The 21,791-nt window shown below is 39.8% G+C and overlaps 1 protein-coding gene across 9 annotated transcripts in view; it reads right to left on the bottom strand.

Moving 5' to 3' along the window:
• Positions 1-21,791, bottom strand: part of bcas3 (BCAS3 microtubule associated cell migration factor) — a 1,025,650-nt gene that overhangs the window by 594,665 nt on the left and 409,194 nt on the right. For 7 of the 9 annotated variants that reach the window (XM_077541215.1, XM_077541214.1, XM_077541217.1 and 4 more), the window contains one exon: positions 6,471-6,568. In XM_077541215.1, coding sequence (XP_077397341.1) covers positions 6,471-6,568 — 98 coding nt within the window. Of the gene's footprint in view, positions 1-6,467; positions 6,569-12,011; positions 12,570-21,791 lie in introns of those variants that run through there. The other 2 variants (XM_077541218.1, XM_077541219.1) reach the window with 2 other exon arrangements.

The following is a 21,791-nucleotide window of genomic DNA, read 5'->3' as shown; positions in this document are numbered from 1 at the left end:
GTCAAGTTTGTTCTATGCCTCTCGATGTGAATAAATAGTTAAAACCTTATTTGTGTCTGTACTTTGGGATCAAACCTTCAACACATGACAGTAAGGGCATGAATTGGAGCATTAAGGAATGCTATTTAAAAAAAAAAAGTCAATATAAAGTTACTTTGAACAGTTATGCATTACTTTTTGTTTCATGCAATGAACAGAATAATTGAGTTAGTTTTGAATGAAGTAACTAGTAAGTGTAAATAGTTACTATTTTTTCAGTAACTAGCACAACACTGTCTTGAACAAAAAGGAATCTTATGAACACAAGCATCTTCTGTTAAGGCTTGTACAACCAAGGGGTCATCAAGCACACCCTGAGGTGACAGGATCACTGGAGGGTAGAGGCAACAATGTGACAAAGGTGCTCATTGATTAAAAAAAAATTAGACCTAGAGAGGGACACTGCAGAGAGGGGCTCTCGGGAAATGAAGGTATTTGACTTAAAGCAAGTTATTGGATAGCTGGCCATCTTTCTAGCGTGTGCAATTATGACTGACTGCCTTGCATTGGTGCAAAAAATAAAAGGGGCCTTTATGAGGCTGAGAGTTAATTGGTTGGTATGGATTACTGGGATAAGATGTTATTAGAAAAAGAAAACGGAGATGAATATGAAACATCTAAACAAGCGTTGAAGGAAAAGGAAGGAATGGGTGAAATATGGCGGCGCGTGTGTGCGTGCCTGCATGTGTCACTGCAGATGGTGTCCCATCACCTCAGGAAAGGCAGAGATAAGCAGAGTGTATGGGTTGAGATAAGATGGTAATAGACACTGGGGAGACTGACTGACTGTAAGTGAGTCACTATGGGCAGAATTGCAGGTTTATGGCCTTGTTGGAGCTAGTTAATCCCACAGAAAATAAAGATTGGATACAGTATGGCCAGAGCCATGTGACCAAAAGCATTTGAGATATAGCATCCACGATCCAGGGTTTATCCAAAACCAGCTGGAATAGGTTCCAGCACCCCCACGACCCTTGTGAGGAATAAGCTGTTAAGAGAATGGATGAATGGATCCATGATGTTATCAATAAACTTACTTGTCAAAGGCCACACCAAATGGCAAATACCATAACATTTTAATTCACACAAAATTATTAAATCATATTTGCCACTGCGGTAATATGACCTAATTTAAGGAAGAAAATACCACAGGGTGCAACAGTAAAATAACCAAACTCAAACTTCCTAAAGTTTTAAAAGGAACCCCAGCTGTCATGACAAGTTTGCTCTATATTATTTATTTGGTTGTTACTAACATTTGTTTTTCAAAAATCATTTCCAGTTTAATACATTTTGTAGAAACTTTATTTAGACGATGTAATACACGGAGGCTGAGTTGCCAAGGACGCAGCGGGACAGCAAGAAAAAGGAGAGCAATTGAAATCCACGAGTACACATTCTAAAGAAACAAAACAAAAACAAAAAAGTGTGGGCTCGACGCCACCATGCGTTACACATACTGTTCTCGGCATACAAAAACATTCTTCGCCAAAAAGGAAAACTACTTCCACATACAAAAAAGAAGCGCCACCTCGTGGTGCGATGCCACACTGCCGATTGTTACAAAGTGTGTCACCATTGTTATTTACGTCGCAATGCATTCAGTGCGTAGTAACGTAGAGTGGCGGTGATTCTCAGCCGAGCAATATGAAATGCCTATAAAGAAGGCAAGGTAAGCCTCCGTTATGTTCCTAAAGGGACGATGAAAACTCATGAATGCGTTTGTTGAATAATAAGAGCACCGCGTGGGGGAGCGTGACTCTCCCGATCGCACGTTGTTTATTTTAGAACGCTACGAGTGCTCGGCAGGGACCCACCGCCATTCTACGTCACTACGCACTGAATGCGTTGCGACCTAAATAACAAGGGCGGCGTACACCCAAATAATGTTTCTATAAAATGTATTAATATGGAAATTATTTTTGAAAAATGAATCTCATACTTGTGTTAGTAAACACCAAATAAATAATATAGAGCAAACTTGTCATGAATGTCGGGGTTCCTTTTAAAGGGTTCAAATCTCGGATGATGGCTTTACCTGGGATTGGAATTGACTTTCCACTAATATTTTAACAGTTCCTGAAAATTTCAGGTTAATATCTTTATCCTGAGGTACTAATATCTTTATCATAAGGTACTGGGAGCTAGGGACATTTGAAAGATGCAAGGACCCATTTTTTTCTCAAAACTGGCAACATTAAATATTAAACATGTAACTTTGTAACATATAACTTCGTCAATTTTTGAGGCACGTCCATGTATGATATATCATTTTAAAGGGAATTCAGTGCAGAAATCGAATATATACAGATCTCAATTTTTTGACACGAGCCATCCATCCATCCATCCATCCATTTTCTTGACCGCTTATTCCTCACAAGGGTCGCGGGGGGTGCTGGCGCCTATCTCAGCTGGCTCTGGGCAGTAGGCGGGGGACACCCTGGAATGGTTGCCAGCCAATCGCAGGGCACACAGAGACGAACAACCATCCACGCTCACAAGCACACCTAGGGACAATTCGGAGCACCCAATTAACCTGCCATGCATGTCTTTGGAATGTGGGAGGAGACCGGAGTACCCGGAGAAGACCCACGCGGGCATGGGGAGAACATGCAAACTCCACCCAGGAAGGCCGGAGCCTGGACTCGAACCGGAGTCCTCAGAACTGGAACTGGGAGGCGGACGTGCTAACCACTTGACCACCGTGCCGCCCATATATATATATATATATATATATATATATATATATATATATATATATATATATATATATATATATATATATATATATATATATATATATATATATACTCCTCAATAGGGTCGCGGGGTGCTGGAGCCTATCTGAGCTGGTAATGGGCAGTAGTTAATTACTTGCATAATTTAAAATGGAAAAAAATGACCCCAATATTTTGACATGAACAAATATTCTGACTGTCTCAACTCAACTCAACATTATTTATAAAGCACTTTAAAACAAGATTTGCTGTATGCAAAGTGCTGTACATGAAATATGGAACATCATGCAGTGAAGAGTAAGATTAGTAAAATAAGAGCAAAACAAAACATTTTAAGTATACAAGTGCATAAAATTTACATCAATAGATTAATAACTTGAAGTAGGTAAGTGAATGAATGAATAAATAAATATCCCTTGTCAGCTAAAGTATCATCTGCAATCAAAATAAATAGTACGATTAATCTGCGATAACACGTGATTAATGCAATAATTTTTTGTGATTAATTAATTAGTTAATGTTTCAACTTTGACAGGACTAATAAGAAATAAACAAAACACTACTATTTATTTTTGCCATGACACAAATATAGTTGACACTTTGTTTCAATGCTTTATTCAGTGTTGCTTATTATTCCTTTTGACTTATAAGGAAAATGTTGCCACACGCTGCTGTGTTATTCTGAATGGCAGATAAGAGATGTGTGAGAGATAATAAGTGGCGCCATGGCAGTGGCAGGACACAACACTGAAGCCTCCCTATCCACACATTGATAAGCATCACCTCAATTACTTGGCATGGGTCTGTCCTCCTTTCTATGACAGGAAGGTCAGGAAAATGGCCAGACAGGGAGGACTCACTTATATGACACTACGGTGGAAAAAGGGGAAACTCAAGAGTAGAAATTGAACACGAGTGATCACATTACCCCTGTCCTCCCCAATCTCCAATGGCTCCCCATTCCTCAGAGAATCCACTTGAAGAATCCTCCAACCAAACTATAAAGGCTTTCATAAGCTGGACTGACCCTACATGACTGAGCTCCTCCATCGACACCCTCCTGACACACAATGTCCCTTTCGCCCGCAATCTATGCAACACTACTCTCAACCACTGGCGGCACTATCATGCTTAATTAAACTCTTTTACTGCCACACGTTATCCAAAGAACAACCCTGACAGTGCCAGCCGATTTCGAGCATTTTTACTCATATTTCAAGGCAAATTGAATATTGTGTGCTATTACTACATAAACATGGTGGGTACGTGAAAGATCGCGTTCCATTCTTTAACTAGGAGAAAAAATATATATCTTTCTACTTTATTCTGTTCTTAAAGGCAGGGTCTGTCGTTTTCAGTCAGGAAAAGGCACTTTTTAAATAAAGGATGTACACACTTTAACTCTTTCTCAGTCTACACATCTGGGCTTATGTTAATGTTTGGTGGTGATTTTTTCCTAAACCCCACCCCCCTCAACCTGGATTTTGCCATTTTATGTTTGTTTTGTAAACATCGGGACGTTTCTCTGGACAGACAGTGTTTATACCCCTCCAGCCAATTGCAGAGCAGGGGGTGGCGGGGGGCGTGTCGGAGATGGGGCCGTTCAAATTTTTCGGCTTCGTGACGTCACAGATTTTTTTTTTCTTTTCACTCACTCAATCGTCTGTTCTTCATAAAGTCATTCTTTTCTATTTCATCCATTCTTGCCGCCCCTTTCACGCTAAATGTTGGCGTCCACCTCACTTTCACCCCAATAGTTACGACCAAGAAGTGATCGATCTTGAAGTTACTGCTAATTGAAAACAACACATTTTTTTCTAAATGTCAAGATACTCCCTTCTTACCTTTGGAGTAGAAAGCAAGCCAGTTGTGCATCAATTTTCAAATCCAAGTACGATCTCAACTCTCTCCACAGCTGAAATGCGAAACCAATGTTCACTCTCGTTCTTGCCCGCGTCGGTCACTATCAAGTTTAGATTTTTTCGTGGCATTTGACTTTTTTTTTTTTTAACCTTTTCGCGGAGTAACTGCTGGTGTCTGGGCACGCTAGATGCAAATGGTGGTCTCTTTTGAGAAGACTCCATTTCAGCGAAATTCTGTACTAATTCTGACTTCGCGACGACAGGAAACAATGAACGAGAACGCGCTTGACGTCACATCCGCAGACAGAGGGCGGGAAATTCGAAGGACTCGGACCGGACGCTTCCTGAAAAATATTGGCCAGAGGCTTGTAGGAGTACCCATTGTGAACAGGTAAGATGTTGATCTACTAATTAGAATATGTTTTAGTCATAAATGGTCAAATAAAAAGGCTATCGTTAAGATATTTTGGGGGGAAATCCTCCATATAGTAGCTTTAACATAGTGTGTACAAAGTTCCAACATGAATAAACCATGGTACCAAAGTAGTAGCCATAGCTAACGTCGGCTTGTATACAGTGAACCTTACGTACCGTGTGTGTCTGGTGCGTTTTCGTAAGCGGCGTGGCTTTGACCAGGGACATCGGAGGAAGGGGGTGATAGTGGAGTGAGGCTAAGTTTGAATCTTGTTAACAACTTTAAAACTACTAACCCTACTTTTAATGTAACCTAACACCTGTACAACTCAATTGAAAATGAAAAAAAAAAAACATTTTGGGATGGTAGGAAAAATAAACAGATACAATAGATACAATGTGGGACAACAGTGACATCACCAAGAACGAGATGCCCCTCCAAAACGAGAAGAAAAGTGGTCAGGGAGCTTATTGGCTGACAGTGATACTGAAGGAGATGCAGCAATTTCTCACCAGTACTTGCTGTTTGTTTTTTTTACGTTTTTGGAATGTCTGCATTCAGCTTCATTCCATAAACGTGAAAATGCAAAAAAAAAAAAAAAAAAAAATGGACATAAGTGTTTTTCACAGGACAGCAACAATATGTGTGCATATATGCTCAACTGCAATATTTTAGCTGTTAAATGTTACTTTTCCTGTCAAAATATGTTTTTCAATTGAACTGTACAAGTTATAGGTCATATACTGTAAATGGTGAAACATTTTTTAAATGATTTATAGCCTTCATTTTTTTCCCACAAAAAAACCTGCCTGTGAATTTTCTTATTCTTCCAGGTCATTTCATTCTCAGGGCATTGAATCGATCACAACATGCTTGTTCTGTTTGTCTTTGAAGACGTTCACATCTCATGTGAGCGTGCTTCATCAGTTCATTCAACAATGCTTGATTTCAACTTTAGCAGCCTGAGTTGGTGTTGGAAAAACTCAACTGTTTATGTTGGAGACATGTCCCAAAATCACAAACGATATCATTCTTTAACAATGCAAAACACCAGTTAAAATACATTACAGCGGGCATCGCGGCAATCACACAACGTGAAATAATAATGCAATCAATGACGTGACATTATATATCCAGTAAGACAGAGGCTCTGGACAATTCTGTGTCTACATTGAACATAGAACTTACAACATCATTGAGTGGTGGCTGTGAAAAAGATCTGTGGCCCAAATAGCTTTCCAAAAACACAAGTTCAATCTCCGGTCTCAAGTCATATGATAGCAAAACCGGTTAAAACACGAAAAATAAAAATCACAACACATGAAACAAACAACAACAAAAAAAACAGCATTAAACAAATAAATAATTGTGTGTTCTACAAACAATAAGGATAAAATAATAAATGCATTTTCCTACCTGTACCAGCATCCATGATGTTAACCTGTTCTTGACGATCAGCTAACAGCTGTGATGACCCAGGCATGGTGACAGGATCTGAACGCAAAGGCTGCATCCTAAAAATCCCAAATATACATTAATTCGATGTGTATGAAGCAAAGACCTAAATTACCATACTCCAACCACATTTTTACTTCAAGTAACTTTTTCTTACCCTTAGATCAGGGGTGTCAATCTCATGTTAGCTCAGGGGCCGCATGGAGGAAAATATATTATCAAGTGGGCCGCATCGGGAAAATAATGGTATATAATAGGGGTGTCCCGATCCGATACTGATATCGGATCTGTGTCCGATATCAGCCAAAAACCAGTATCGGATTTTTTCTGTCCATGTCCAAAAATATCCGACATTTGCACACATAAATAAACAGTCCATTCCAGCTTCGCTCCTGATTTTCTATCCGGCAGCGTCTGCACCGAGCATGCTGGGGTCACGTGATCAAACAAACAAGCATGCATGTGAATTAGCTTTTAGCAAACTGAGGAAGAGAGAATTTCGACAGTGTGAGAGTATTTTTCATTGAAAAAAGAAAAAGACAGCGGACAGCAACATTTGTCAAAAGCCGAAGTTCCCCGTGGTGGAAAATAAAGGGAGAAGTTTAAACCAACCTCATCAAGCATTTGAAAAAGTATCACAAACGAGAGCATGAGGATTTTGAGAAGAGAACCGAGGCGAATAATCAGACAGCCAACGCTGTCGGAATCATTTTCACACTGTAAGAAACTCCCACGGGACGGCAAAAAAGCTTCACGTAAGTATCACTGAAAAGATCGCTTAATTTATTGTGCTTGATGGCCAGCCTGTCAATCGTTAGTACTGTCGGCTTTGAATGTAATTGAGCACCTCAAGCCTCGCTACGTTATTTCGATCCGCCACTATTTCGTAGATAAAACTATACCGCAGATGTATGGTGACGTTCAAAGGTGTATAGCGGCTTATGTGGCAATTGCTAACGCTGTTAGCTTCACCACGGACATCGGGAGCTCAGAGCAACTTCATTTATCATAGAGGAGCATAGTATAGAAGCAAGCTGACGGGGCGGCATGCTGAAATGCTCATCTTCTTAAAAAAGAATCTCCACATTATGCTTGGTCTGCAGAAAGGGGAGCTGGAGGAATAGTGAAATTAACCAACTGTTTTTCTACTTTTATTATAGTTACATTTTCATTTTTATTTATTTTAAATTGGAGCTTGGGACACGTTGAGCAGTGAGAGAATGGCCAATATTATGTTGGTTATATATATTTTTTTGTCCCGCCCGCTGTTCCCACCATAGTGACCATACACTGAGTGTGTGTGTGTGTGTGTGTGTGTGTGTGTATATATATATATATATATATATATATATATATATATATATATATATATATATATATATAGAGAGAGATAGAACTTCAAAGAGTATAATTTGTTTTTGTTTATTATATTCGGGTTATTTCTCAGGGTCCTTTATTTTCTATTTATTTTATTAAAATGCACGACATACTTACCCCGGGTTTTCACCGGTTGCGGTGCGGTTGCGGTGCGGTCCGGCGACTTAAGCAATTAGGTTCCATTCATTCGAATGGTGCAGTTTACACCGCTTGCGGGTGCGTTGCGTGTCGACTGCGTCTCAGCTGCGGCGTGCCGCAGGCCTTCCGCAAGGATAGACCTATTTTCTATTTTTGCCGGACGCCGCAGCGGTAGGCCTCCGGCAAATGGCAAGCTAGCACAAAACACATCGAGCGGGACAGGAAGACCGAGGCAGTTTCAAAATAAATTTCCGGTTACCTTTCAGAATAAAACACTCGCCAGCTCCTATTTCGCAAGTTTTTCAGCAAAACGTGACGTGGGCGTCGCCGGGCCATGTGCTCATTCACGGTTTAGACACCAGCGAACATGGACGAGGAGAGGTTTATATTGGAGGTGGAAAACCACAAAATAATATATGACACGGCACATCCTTTTTATAAGGACTGTAATGTATTGTGAGTTTGATGTTCGCGATTGCTTGTTGTGCCCGTCTCGCTTGCCGTACTGAGCGGCAGCCGGACGCGGAAGACAGAAATAAAGAGTGGACCCGCACTGACCCGACTCTCGTTATTAATATACTTTACAAGGACAACCAAAAAAAGGATGCTGCATGGAATCTCATAGCAGAAGAAGAAGAAAATGTTAAATAAAAAGAAGTCCACCTCTCGTTGTGAAATGCCACATGATCGCGCGCGCGCGGTCCCGCGAGACACGTTGGGAAGTGGGCGGCGACGGAGCTGCCGGACCGCAGCTGTGCGGAGCCGGTGTGGATTGACAAAAAAATTGACCCGTCCGGAGCACGCAGTCAAGACGCACCGCACCGCAACCGCACCGCAACCGCATCCAGTGAAAACCCGGGGTTATAGTTGCAGTTAGGTAACCCAAATTTAGGAATAAACGGGTCATATTTTCTCATACTTAAGGTGCTGATTATTCCTTATTTAAATAACACTGGTATCAAGTTTCTTCTAACATTTCATACTAAAACAAACGTATCATTCCTGCTGATATGGTATTGGACTGATGTTGTTAATTTACAGTACTCTAAGATAAAATATCAGTATTGGATCGGAAGTAGAAAGCGTTGCATCGGGACACCCCTACTGATATGGTATCGGACTGATATCGGTATCGGACAGTACTTGAGGCTGAAATATCGGTATCGGATCGAAAGTGGAAAAAGATGTATCGGGGCACCCCTAGTATATAACTTAAAAACAATTGCCGTCATTTATACGCAGATTTTCGTGGACCAGCCCGAAATTACGGAGCTCAATTGTAATCATATTGTTTCGAAAAATAACACGGATGCAAATGGAAAGTGGCAACACTTTGCCTGTATACGTTCCGGAGTGTTAAATTGAGCTTTTTTGCATATATATTGTTCCCAGAATGCATTGTGTGTCGCAGTTAAGGATGTTATAAGGACGTTAATCCTTGTCATAGCTATTTGTGTTACCAGTAATTGAATTTGTGTCGTATTTAACACGTTTATGTCGGTGTATGATTACAAAAAAATAATAATAATTAAACAAACTGTAGTTTCAGTTGTGTGTAAAATAATGACACCCAGGATGACAATTCCCCATACAAGTTGCATTGATCATCTGAGGACTGCTTGTGAAATTATAAATTTATATGTTTTGAGTGTGGCCGGCTGATTAATCAGTACATTACTTTTTTTTTTCTTTTTTTACTTTTAAAAAAAATCATCTCACGGGCCAGATTAAACCCTTTTGCGTGCCTGATCCGGCCCACGGGCCATATGTTTGACACCTCTGATGCATGACAAACTATTACCTAAACTCTTCCATGAGTGGGGTCAAAAATGACCCCAATTTTAATGAATGTGTTTTATGCTGTAAACTTGAAGAAACGCTTCTCATTTTGGTTGTTTTGGTCAACAAAACAATTATTTAATGTTTGACATGTTAATTGATTTCTTTGTAATTCACATTTCATCCCAAAACTGCATTGGCTTGGTGTGAGTTCTTCATTTTTTTTTAATTAGCCATGAATCCCACTCCACATACAACGGGCAACTATTTCAAACAAATTTTTAAAACCCCCTTAAAAACCTTAACCTTAATTGAAGGGTGACCCAGCCAATATAGGAAACACATTCAGCCTTATTTACACAACAGGGAAAATATACACACACACACGTGTTGTCAAAGTTAAAGCTTTTTTAACTTCAGAGTTAAAGCTTTACAGCTTTGCCAGCACTCACTCACACACAGGTCTTTCGCAGTAGAAATGCAGTCCATGTTTTTATTCTCGAAAATTACTTTGAATGTATTATGGAAACCCATTCCCGCCAGTAAAAACAAAACAAAACCAAAAAAAAAAAAAAAACATCAGAATCCAAAAATTAAATTTTTTAAATCCGCCAGTGGGGGGGACTTTTTTTTTCCTTTAGAAGCCCATTTGTATTTATTTTTGTGCTGTCAAACGATTAAAATTTTTAATCTAATAAATCACACTTTTTAATTTTGATTAATTACGATCAATCAGCTAAATTACTTGCATAATCTAAAATACAAAATACCGTAATATTTTGACATTAAGACATTTTCTTATCTGAATTTCATTTGCACACATTGATTAAATGCATGAACCTAATTGCATGCATGCGTGTATTACTCAAAACATAACAGCATCATATCAATTGGGTGCAATTCAGCAATTATATTGCAAAGAACGTGCTAAATACTGACAAAAACTTGGTAACAGCATCATATCAACTGAGTGCAATTCAGCAATTATGAATTAATTAAATGCAAAATGCTTTTGTTTTATCTAAAGTCTCGTCGGGGTGTTTTTTCAAGCGAAATTTACCACCGAGCACACCAACTGGAGTCACCCCGCTCATTTTGGAAAAACAAGTGTAGGAAATGCCGCGCATTGACCTAATCACTGACCTGCGCAGCCTTCAATGTAACCATCCGCGGTTACGTTCAAGGCTCAAGTGCAGTCCAAAAAAATAGTGCAATTAATATGCGTTAATACGTGATTAATGCGACAATTTTCTTTGATTAATTAATCTATTAACGCTTTAACTTTGACAGCCCTTATTTATTTATTTATTTATTTATTTATTTATTTATTGATTGATTGATTGATTGATTTTTATCACCGTCAGAATCCGCCAGTTGGGGGGGCGGGAGGGGCTAGTTTATTTTTTCCATTAGAAGCCCATTTCTATATATTTTTTTTTATTTTGTTTGTTTGTTTTTTAACAAAGTTGCCCACGTTCTGCCAAGTTGCTCACATTCGCGTAGTCGCCCAAGTTCTATTCTCTCGTTCAGTCCAGTCATGGCGACGGGCTTCCCCTCGTCCAGTCGGTCTTGTCGACCAGTCCTCTAACAACCCGTCCCGTCATGACAACCAGGATCCCCTCGTCTGGTCAAGTCTTGGCGACCAGTCCTCTCACGTCCCATCCTGTCCACTCACCTAATTTGCTGTGCTTTAATAAAGTTCCTCCCATCGCCCTTCCTGCCGGTCTCCCTGCCATTTGTCCCCACACTTGGGTCCATCACCCACTCGCACCCCCAATCGTGACACTTAACCCTCCGGAAAAAAATCAACACCTTCATCAACATTAAACCAAGTCTCTGTAATGGCAATTATACTGAAAGGATGAGTAAATTGCTGTAAGTACTCTGATATAATTGAAATTTGCATACATACTTCTACTGTTAAAATATATTATTGATAGTTTCTCCACTGAATTAATAATACTACTGTCATACTCATCGTATGAAATATCTACAATATGCAGAAATGGAAGAAAAATAAATTGTTATCCGGATCTGCAGTATTTCTTTATTTGGATCTATTGTTGTGTCCTCTTTGTAATCAAAAGTGTCCAGCTCAATATATTTACTGTTAATGCTTGTCTGTAATTTGTCCATATCATAGTTGATCATTAGTGAAATTTGTGTATTGGGTGTGCTTATCATAGTGAGAGAGGTCAGTCACGTTACCTTAGTTCCATGACTATTAGTACTTGTCCAAGTCTGTAATATCTCTCACCACCAACACTTTTGCTTCTTCAGGTATTTGCTAAATATTTTACAGTTGGGTACCAAGGTGTGTTGGATCGTTCGTTGCGTTTTTTTTAGATATCTTGCCCTTTTTGTGATGTCAGCATTCCGTGGTGATCATTTATGTAGATGTCCGTTCCTTTCAGTTTTCGTACTGTTTTAAGAGTGCCGTCTTGTTTTTTCCGGTCGGTGAATCTCATGATTGTTGGAGGTCTCTCGTTGCGTGCTAGTAGTGGATGACATGTCTCGATGTGCTCCAAATCCAACGCTATCCTCTTGCTTTGGAGCTAGGGTGCCATTTGTTGCTCCACCGAGTGTGCCTCCTGCTCGCCGGGTGCTCTTTCCACGACCACCGCTCCACCCACCTCTCCAGCTCCATAAACCGCCGGTCCTTTTCCGCATTCTGGAGATGCAGATTTTAGACTTCCACCAGCAGCCCCAGAGGTTGCTTCTGCTGGGCTCTGACCGTCGCCACATCCTCAAGTAGCTCAGCTCCTGCTGAGGGAGATTTTAATGCCCTCAAGCGCCTTCGGATTTGGACTTTTCCTCAGTGGCATAGAGGTGTGCAAGGTAATTAGGGCCCGAGCAGCTACCGCTGCGAGGTCCCTATTGTTTTTCGATCGGATTATTATTATTATTATTAGGGCCCGAGCAGCGACCGCTGCGAGGTCCCTATTGTTTTTGTAAAAATTATTATTATTATTAGGGCCCGAGCAGCGACCGCTGCGAGGTCCCTATTGTTTTTGTAAAAATTATTATTATTATTATTATTATTATTATTATTATTAGGGCCCGAGCAGCGACCGCTGCGAGGTCCCTCTTGTTTTTGTAAGAATTATTATTATTCTTCTTCTTCTTCTTCTCCGTAAACGATCGCATTTTTGAGGGCCTAAACATTTACGAAAACTCACCAAACTTTGCAGTCTCTTCGGGCCCGGCGAAAAATTTGATATTATGTAGTTGTCATAACAACGCGACTCTATAGCGCCACCTAGCGTAGAAAAATAAAAACCAATCCCGGCCCGTTTGAGCTAGAGCTACGAAAATTGGCAGGCACGTGTAGCACTACGAGACGCACAAAAAAGTCAGTGGAAGCCAATTCCTAAAATGTACAGGAAGTGAGCTATGAATTTTTTAATGTCCAATTTTGGCCTATTTTGGCACATTCACTGTGGTCATACTTTTTCCCCCTATGCAAACATTTTTCATCCCATTGACTTTAAACTTGGCATTTATCATCTCAAGACTTAAGAGAAAAACTAGGCAAAAAATCTTGCGTTTTCGAAATACTATATGACGGGGGCGGGGCATCAAATATTGCCTTTAAAATTTCATTTGTCCAGAAAGAGCAAATGCTGAATAACTCCCATGTACAAGCTCCAAAAAATCTCAAACTTCTCAGGCAACGTAATAGTCACGGCCTGAAAACACCTATATGAAAAAATTCAGTTATACATATAGCGCCACCTAGTGGTTACAATAAATGTCATACTTTACGTTTTTAGCTACTGTGCTGAGCTCGTTGAAGGGATCCAGTTGAAAATTGGTCAGAAAAGCCTTAAGATGTTGATGATGCCCCACACCGAATATTGTAACTTTTCGCCAAAGGGCGTGGCCGCTACGGTGACGCAAAGTCTGAAGATTTTTCGTGACAATAAAAGCTGCATGAACTTGACCGAGATGATCCTATCTTCTCAAAATTTCACACATTTGATGAGAGTCCAGCCCTAAAGACATCTACGAACTTATATTTCATCTAACTGATAGCGCCACCTAGTGGCAATTTTTTTTCCTTACGAATTTTCTTGTACATTTTTCCCCAAACACGTTAACTGGACCAACCTCATATTTGCTCAGATGGGGGTTTCGGCCTTCATGATGTCACAACACGAAGTTTGTGAGTTTTCGCGAATCGCTGTGGGCGTGGCTAAGCACTGTTCGCCAAGAAAACAACGCTAGTTTTGATGGTCTAAACATGCGCAGAAACTCATGAAACTTGGCACACACATCTGGCCTGGCAAAATGAGCAATATTTTATCATGTATTGTCCTATTTTTACAAAAATGACTCAATAGCGCCCCCTAGAAATTTTTAACGAAGCAGCCCCGATTGTACGTTTAAGCAAGAACGACGAATATTTTTAGGTGTATGAGGGAGCTCAAGACCTACAAAAAAGTCTCTTGTACCCATATGCTAAAATGAACAGGAAGTGAGCTACGAATTTTTGAATGTCCCATATTTGACGATTTTTGCACATTCACAGGGGGCAGACTTTTGCCCACTTCTCCTACACGTTTCATCCGACTGAGTTAAGACTTGGCCTGGACCATGTCAAGACCTGAGCCAACGACAGGGGGAAAAATTTTGACTTTTCGAAATACTATATGATGAGGGCGGGGCATCAAAATTTGTGTTTCACAATGAAAAAGGATATGCTTGATAACTCCCCGGTACATGCTCCAAAAAATCCCAAACTTGACATGTATTTTTATCGTCAAGGCCTGAAGTTATCTCTATGACAACATTCAGTTATATATGCAGCGCCACCTAGCCCTTGAGGCATGAAAAAAAAATACCCCACATACGGTATTTTGTACAAAAAATGTACACTCATTCTAAGTGTGATAACTAAGTCATTTATGAATATTTTTTTAGTTTCCACCACTCAAAATGTTCACTGGCATCAGACTTATCCAAACATATATATATTTTTATTTATTTTTGATAGCCTCTATGGACATTAAAAGCAATATCGTGAATGAAGGATATGCTTAATAACTCCACGGTACATGCTCCAAAAAAAAATCCCACACTTGACATGTATGCTTATAATCAAGGCCTGAAGGTATCTCTATGACAACATTCAGTTATAAATACAGCGCCACCTAGCCCTTGAGGCTTATATAAAAAAAAATAAAAAATACCCCACATACGGTATTTTGTACAAAAAATGTACACTCATTCTAAGTGTGATAACTAAGTCATTTATGAATATTCTTTTAGTTTCCACCACTCAAATTGTTCACTGGCTTCACACCGATCCAAACGTATGTACGTTTCCATTTTGTTTTATTCATTTTTGATTGCCCCTTTGGACAATAAAAGTAACATTGTGCAATGAGTACAACGAGCGATGATGTGTATATACACTTTTACAAAAAAATACCAATCAGGGCAACTCATTGCCTAAAAATAAAAAAGGATGCTGATTTTTGCAGGTCTTAACAATCACCAAAACCCGTTGAGCTTGACACACACACTGGCAAAAAAATATTCTACATGTAAACGTTTATTATGCCATTTTCAAAGAAATTTTGCTTCCAATATGCCAGTACCCCAACGTGCCAGTACCCCAACGTGCAAGTACCCCAACGTGCAAGGACCCCAACGTGGCCCGGGCTGCGAGGGCCCTTTATAGCTGCTCGCAGCTCTAGTTATTATTATTATTCTTCTTCTTCTTTATTCTCCGCAAACAATCGCGATTTTGGGTACCTAAATATTCACGAAAACTCACCGAACTTTGCACACTCCTCAGGTCCGGCGAAAAATTTGATATTATGAAGTCGTTATAACAACGCGACTCTATAGCGCCCCCTAGCATAGAAAAATAAAAACCAAGCCCGGCACGTTTCAGCTAGAGCAACGAAAATTGGTAGGCACGTGTAGCACCCCGAGACGCACAAAAAAGTCTATTGGGACCATGTAGCTAAAATGTACAGGAAGTGAGCTATGAATTTTTTAATGTCCAATTTTGGCCGATTTTGGCACATTCACTGTGGTCATGCTTTTTCCCCCTATGCAAACATTTTTCATCCCATTGACTTCAAACTTGGCATTTATCATCTCAAGACCTAAGAGAACAGCTGGGCAAAAAGTCTTGCCTTTTCGAAATACTATATGACGGGGGCGGGGCATCAAATATTGCCTTTAAAATTTCATTTGTCCAGAAAGAGCAAATGCTGAATAACTCCCATGTACAAGCTCCAAAAAATCTCAAACTTCTCAGGCAACGTAATAGTCACGGCCTGAAAACATCTATATGACAAAATTCAGTTCTACATATAGCGCCACCTAGTGGTTACAATAAATGTCATACTTTACGTTTTTAGCTACTGTGCTGAGCTCGTTGAAGGGATCCAGTTGAAAATTGGTCAGAAAAGCCTTAAGATGTTGATGATGCCCCACACCGAATATTGTAACTTTTCGCCAAAGGGCGTGGCCGCTACGGTGACGCAAAGTCTGAAGATTTTTCGTGACAATAAAAGCTGCATTAACTTGACCGAGATGATCCTATCTTCTCAAAATTTCACACATTTGATGAGAGTCCAGCTCTAAAGACATCTACTAACTTACATTTCATCTAACTGATAGCGCCACCTAGTGGCAATTTTTTTTCTTACGAATTTTCTTCTACGTTTTTCTCCAAACACGTTAACTGGACCTACCTCATATTTGCTCAGATGAGGGTTTCGGCCTTCATGATGTCACAACACGAAGTTTGTGAGTTTTCGCGAATTGCTGTGGGCGTGGCTAAGCGCTGTTCGCCAAGAAAACAACGCCAGTTTTGAGGGTCTAAACATGTACAGAAACTCCTGAAACTTGGCACACACATCTGGCCTGGTAAAATGAGCAATATTTTATTGTTGATTGTGCTATTTTTAAAAAAATGACTCAATAGCGCCCCCTCGAAATTTTTAACGAAGCAGCCCCGGTTGTACGTTTAAGCAAGAACGACGAATATTTTTAGGTGTATGAGGGAGCCCAAGACCTACAAAAAAGTCTCTTGTACCCATATGCTAAAATGAACAGGAAGTGAGCTACGAATTTTTGAATGTCCCATTTTTGACGATTTTTGCACATTCACAGGGGGCAGACTTTTGCCCACTTCTCCTATACGTTTCATCCGACTGAGTCAAGACTTGGCCTGGACCACGTCAAGATCTGAGCCAACGACAGGGGGAAAAATTTTGACTTTTCGAAATACTATATGATGAGGGCGGGGCATCAAAATGTGTGTTTCGCAATGAAAAATGATATGCTTGATATCTCCCCGGTACATGCTCCAAAAAATCCCAAACTTGACATGTATGTTTATCGTCAAGGCCTGAAGTTATCTCTATGACAACATTCAGTTATATATGCAGCGCCACCTAGCCCTTGAGGCATGAAAAAAAAATACCACACATACGGTATTTTGTACAAAAAATGTAAACTCATTCTAAGTGTGATAACTAAGTCATTTATGAATATTCTTTTAGTTTCCACCACTCAAAATGTTCACTGGCATCAGACTTATCCAAACATATATATATTTTTATTTATTTTTGATAGCCTCTATGGACATTAAAAGCAATATCGTGAATGAAGGATATGCTTAATAACTCCACGGTACATGCTCCAAAAAAAATCCCACACTTGACATGTATGCTTATAATCAAGGCCTGAAGGTATCTCTATGACAACATTCAGTTATAAATACAGCGCCACCTAGCCCTTGAGGCTTATATAAAAAAAAATAAAAAATACCCCACATACGGTATTTTGTACAAAAAATGTACAATCATTCTAAGTGTGATAACTAAGTCAGTTATGAATATTCTTTTAGTTTCCACCACTCAAATTGTTCACTGGCTTCACACCGATCCAAACGTATGTACGTTTCCATTTTGTTTTATTCATTTTTGATTGCCCCTTTGGACAATAAAAGTAACATTGTGCAATGAGTACAACGAGCGATGATGTGTATATACACTTTTACAAAAAAATACCAATCAGGGCAACTCATTGCCTAAAAATAAAAAAGGACGCTGATTTTTGCAGGTCTGAACAATCACCAAAACCCGTTGAGCTTGACAGACACTGGCAAAAAAATATTCTACATGTAAACGTTTATTATGCCATTTTCAAAGAAATTTTGCTTCCAATATGCCAGTACCCCAACGTGCCAGTACCCCAACGTGCAAGTACCCCAATGTGGCCCGGGCTGCGAGGGCCCTTTATAGCTGCTCGCAGCTCTAGTTATTATTATTATTATTCTTCTTCTTCTTTATTCTCCGCAAACGATCGCGATTTTGGGTACCTAAACATTCACGAAAACTCACCGAACTTTGCAGACTCCTCAGGCCCGGCGAAAAATTTGATATTATTAAGTCGTCATAACAATGCGACTCGATAGCGCCCCCTAGCGTAGAAAAATAAAAACCAAGCCCGGCACGTTTGAGCTAGAGCAACAAAAATTGGCAGGCACGTGTAGCACCCCGAGACGCACAAAAAAGTCTATTGGGACCATGTAGCTAAAATGTACAGGAAGTGAGCTATGAATTTTTTTATGTCCAATTTTGGCCTATTTTGGCACATTCACTGTGGTCATGCTTTTTCCCCCTTTGCAAACATTTTTCATCCAATTGACTTCAAACTTGGCATTTATCATCTCAAGACCTGAGAGAACAACTGGGCAAAATATCTTGCTTTTTTGAAATACTATATGACGGGGGCGGGGCATCAAATATTGCCTTTAAAATTTCATTTGTCCAGAAAGAGCAAATGCTTAATAACTCCCATGTTCAAGCTCCAAAAAATCTCAAACTTCTCAGGCAATGTAATAGTCACGGCCTGAAAACATCTATATGATAAAATTCAGTTATACATATAGCGCCACCTAGTGGTAACAATAAATGTCATACTTTACGTTTTTAGCTACTGTGCTGAGCTCGTTGAAGGGATCCATTTGAAAATTGGTCAGAAAAGCCTTAAGATGTTGATCATGCCCCACACCGAATATTGTAACTTTTCGCCAAAGGGCGTGGCCGCTACGGTGACGCAAAGTCTGAAGATCTTTCGTGAAAATAAAAGCTGCATTAACTTGACCGAGATGATCCTATCTTCTCAAAATTTCACACATTTGATGAGAGTCCAGCCCTAAAGACATCTACTGACTTATATTTCATCTAACTGATAGCGCCACCTAGTGGCAATTTTTTTTCTTACGAATTTTCTTCTACGTTTTTCTCCAAACACGTTAACTGGACCTACCTCATATTTGCTCAGATGAGGGTTTCGGCCTTCATGATGTCACAACACGAAGTTTGTGAGTTTTCGCGAATTGCTGTGGGTGTGGCTAAGCGCTGTTCGCCAAGAAAACAACGCCAGTTTTGAGGGTCTAAACATGCACAGAAACTCCTGAAACTTGGCACACACATCTGGCCTGGTAAAATGAGCAATATTTTATTGTTGATTGTGCTATTTTTACAAAAATGACTCAATAGCGCCCCCTCGAAATTTTTAACGAAGCAGCCCCGGTTGTACGTTTAAGCAAGAACGACGAATATTTTTAGGTGTATGAGGGAGCCCAAGACCTACAAAAAAGTCTCTCGGACCCTTATGCTAAAATGAACAGGAAATGAGCTACGAATTTTTGAATGTCCCATTTTTGACAATTTTTGCACATTCACAGGGGGCAGACTTTTGCCCACTTCTCCTACACGTTTCATCTGACTGAGTTAAGACTTGACCTGGACCATGTCAAGACCTGAGCCAACGACAGGGGGAAAAATCTTGACCTTTCGAAATACTATATGATGAAGGCGGGGCATCAAAATTTGTGTTTCGCAATGAAAAAGGATATGCTTGATAACTCCCCGGTACATGCTCCAAAAAATCCCAAACTTGACATGTATGTTTATCGTCAAGGCCTGAAGTTATCTCTATGACAACATTCAGTTATATATGCAGCGCCACCTAGCCCTTGAGGCATGAAAAAAAAATACCCCACATACGGTATTTTGTACAAAAAATGTACACTCATTCTAAGTGTGATAACGAAGTCATTTATGAATATTCTTTTAGTTTCCACCACTCAAAATGTTCACTGGCATCAGACTTATCCAAACATATATATATTTTTATTTATTTTTGATAGCCTCTATGGACATTAAAAGCAATATCGTGAATGAAGGATATGCTTAATAACTCCACGGTACATGCTCCAAAAAAAATCCCACACTTGACATGTATGCTTATAATCAAGGCCTGAAGGTATCTCTATGACAACATTCAGTTATAAATACAGCGCCACCTAGCCGTTGAGGCTTATATAAAAAAATTTAAAAAATACCCCACATACGGTATTTTGTACAAAAAATGTACACTCATTCTAAGTGTGATAACTAAGTCATTTATGAATATTCTTTTAGTTTCCACCACTCAAATTGTTCACTGGCTTCACACGATCCAAACGTATGTACGTTTCCATTTTGTTTTATTCATTTTTGATTGCCCCTTTGGACAATAAAAGTAAACATTGTGCAATGAGTACAACGAGCGATGATGTGTATATACACTTTTACAAAAAAATACCAATCAGGGCAACTCATTGCCTAAAAATAAATAAGAACGCTGATTTTTGCAGGTCTTAACAATCACCAAAATCCGTTGAGCTTGACAGACACTGGCAAAAAAAATATTCTACATGTAAACGTTTATTATGCCATTTTCAAAGAAATTTTGCTTCCAATATGCCAGTACCCCAACGTGCCAGTACCCCAACGTGCAAGTACCCCAACGTGCAAGGACCCCAACGTGGCCCGGGCTGCGAGGGCCCTTTATAGCTGCTCGCAGCTCTAGTTAGGGCCCGAGCAGCGACCGCTGCGAGGTCCCTCTTGTTTTTGTAGGAATTATTATTATTCTTCTTCTTCTTCTTCTCCGTAAACGATCGCATTTTTGAGGGCCTAAACATTTACGAAAACTCACCAAACTTTGCAGTCTCTTCGGGCCCGGCGAAAAATTTGATATTATGTAGTTGTCATAACAACGCGACTCTATAGCGCCACCTAGCGTAGAAAAATAAAAACCAATCCCGGCCCGTTTGAGCTAGAGCTACGAAAATTGGCAGGCACGTGTAGCACTCCGAGACACACAAAAAAGTCAGTGGAAGCCATTTCCTAAAATGTACAGGAAGTGAGCTATGAATTTTTTAATGTCCAATTTTGGCCTATTTTGGCACATTCACTGTGGTCATGCTTTTTCCCCCTTTGCAAACATTTTTCATCCAATTGACTTCAAACTTGGCATTTATCATCTCAAGACCTGAGAGAACAACTGGGCAAAACATCTTGCCTTTTTGAAATACTATATGACGGGGGCGGGGCATCAAATATTGCCTTTAAAATTTCATTTGTCGAGAAAGAGCAAATGTTTAATAACTCCCATGTTCAAGCTCCAAAAAATCTCAAACTTCTCAGGCAACGTAATAGTCACGGCCTGAAAACATCTATATGATAAAATTCAGTTATACATATAGCGCCACCTAGTGGTTACAATAAATGTCATACTTTACGTTTTTAGCTACTGTGCTGAGCTTGTTGAAGGGATCCATTTGAAAATTGGTCAGAAAAGCCTTAAGATGTTGATCATGCCCCACACCGAATATTGTAACTTTTCGCCAAAGGGCGTGGCCTCTACGGTGACGCAAAGTCTGAAGATTTTTCGTGAAAATAAAAGCTGCATTAACTTGACCGAGATGATCCTATCTTCTCAAAATTTCACACATTTGATGAGAGTCCAGCCCTAAAGACATCTACTGACTTATATTTCATCTAACTGATAGCGCCACCTAGTGGCAATTTTTTTTCTTACGAATTTTCTTCTACGTTTTTCTCCAAACACGTTAACTGGACCTACCTCATATTTGCTCAGATGAGGGTTTCGGCCTTCATGATGTCA

This window comes from Festucalex cinctus, chromosome 13 (genome assembly GCF_051991245.1).
Source record: "Festucalex cinctus isolate MCC-2025b chromosome 13, RoL_Fcin_1.0, whole genome shotgun sequence".
Taxonomy (NCBI): domain Eukaryota; kingdom Metazoa; phylum Chordata; class Actinopteri; order Syngnathiformes; family Syngnathidae; genus Festucalex; species Festucalex cinctus.
The sequence above is the reverse complement of the archived record's forward strand: the minus strand, read 5'-3'. Positions and strand labels throughout refer to the sequence as shown.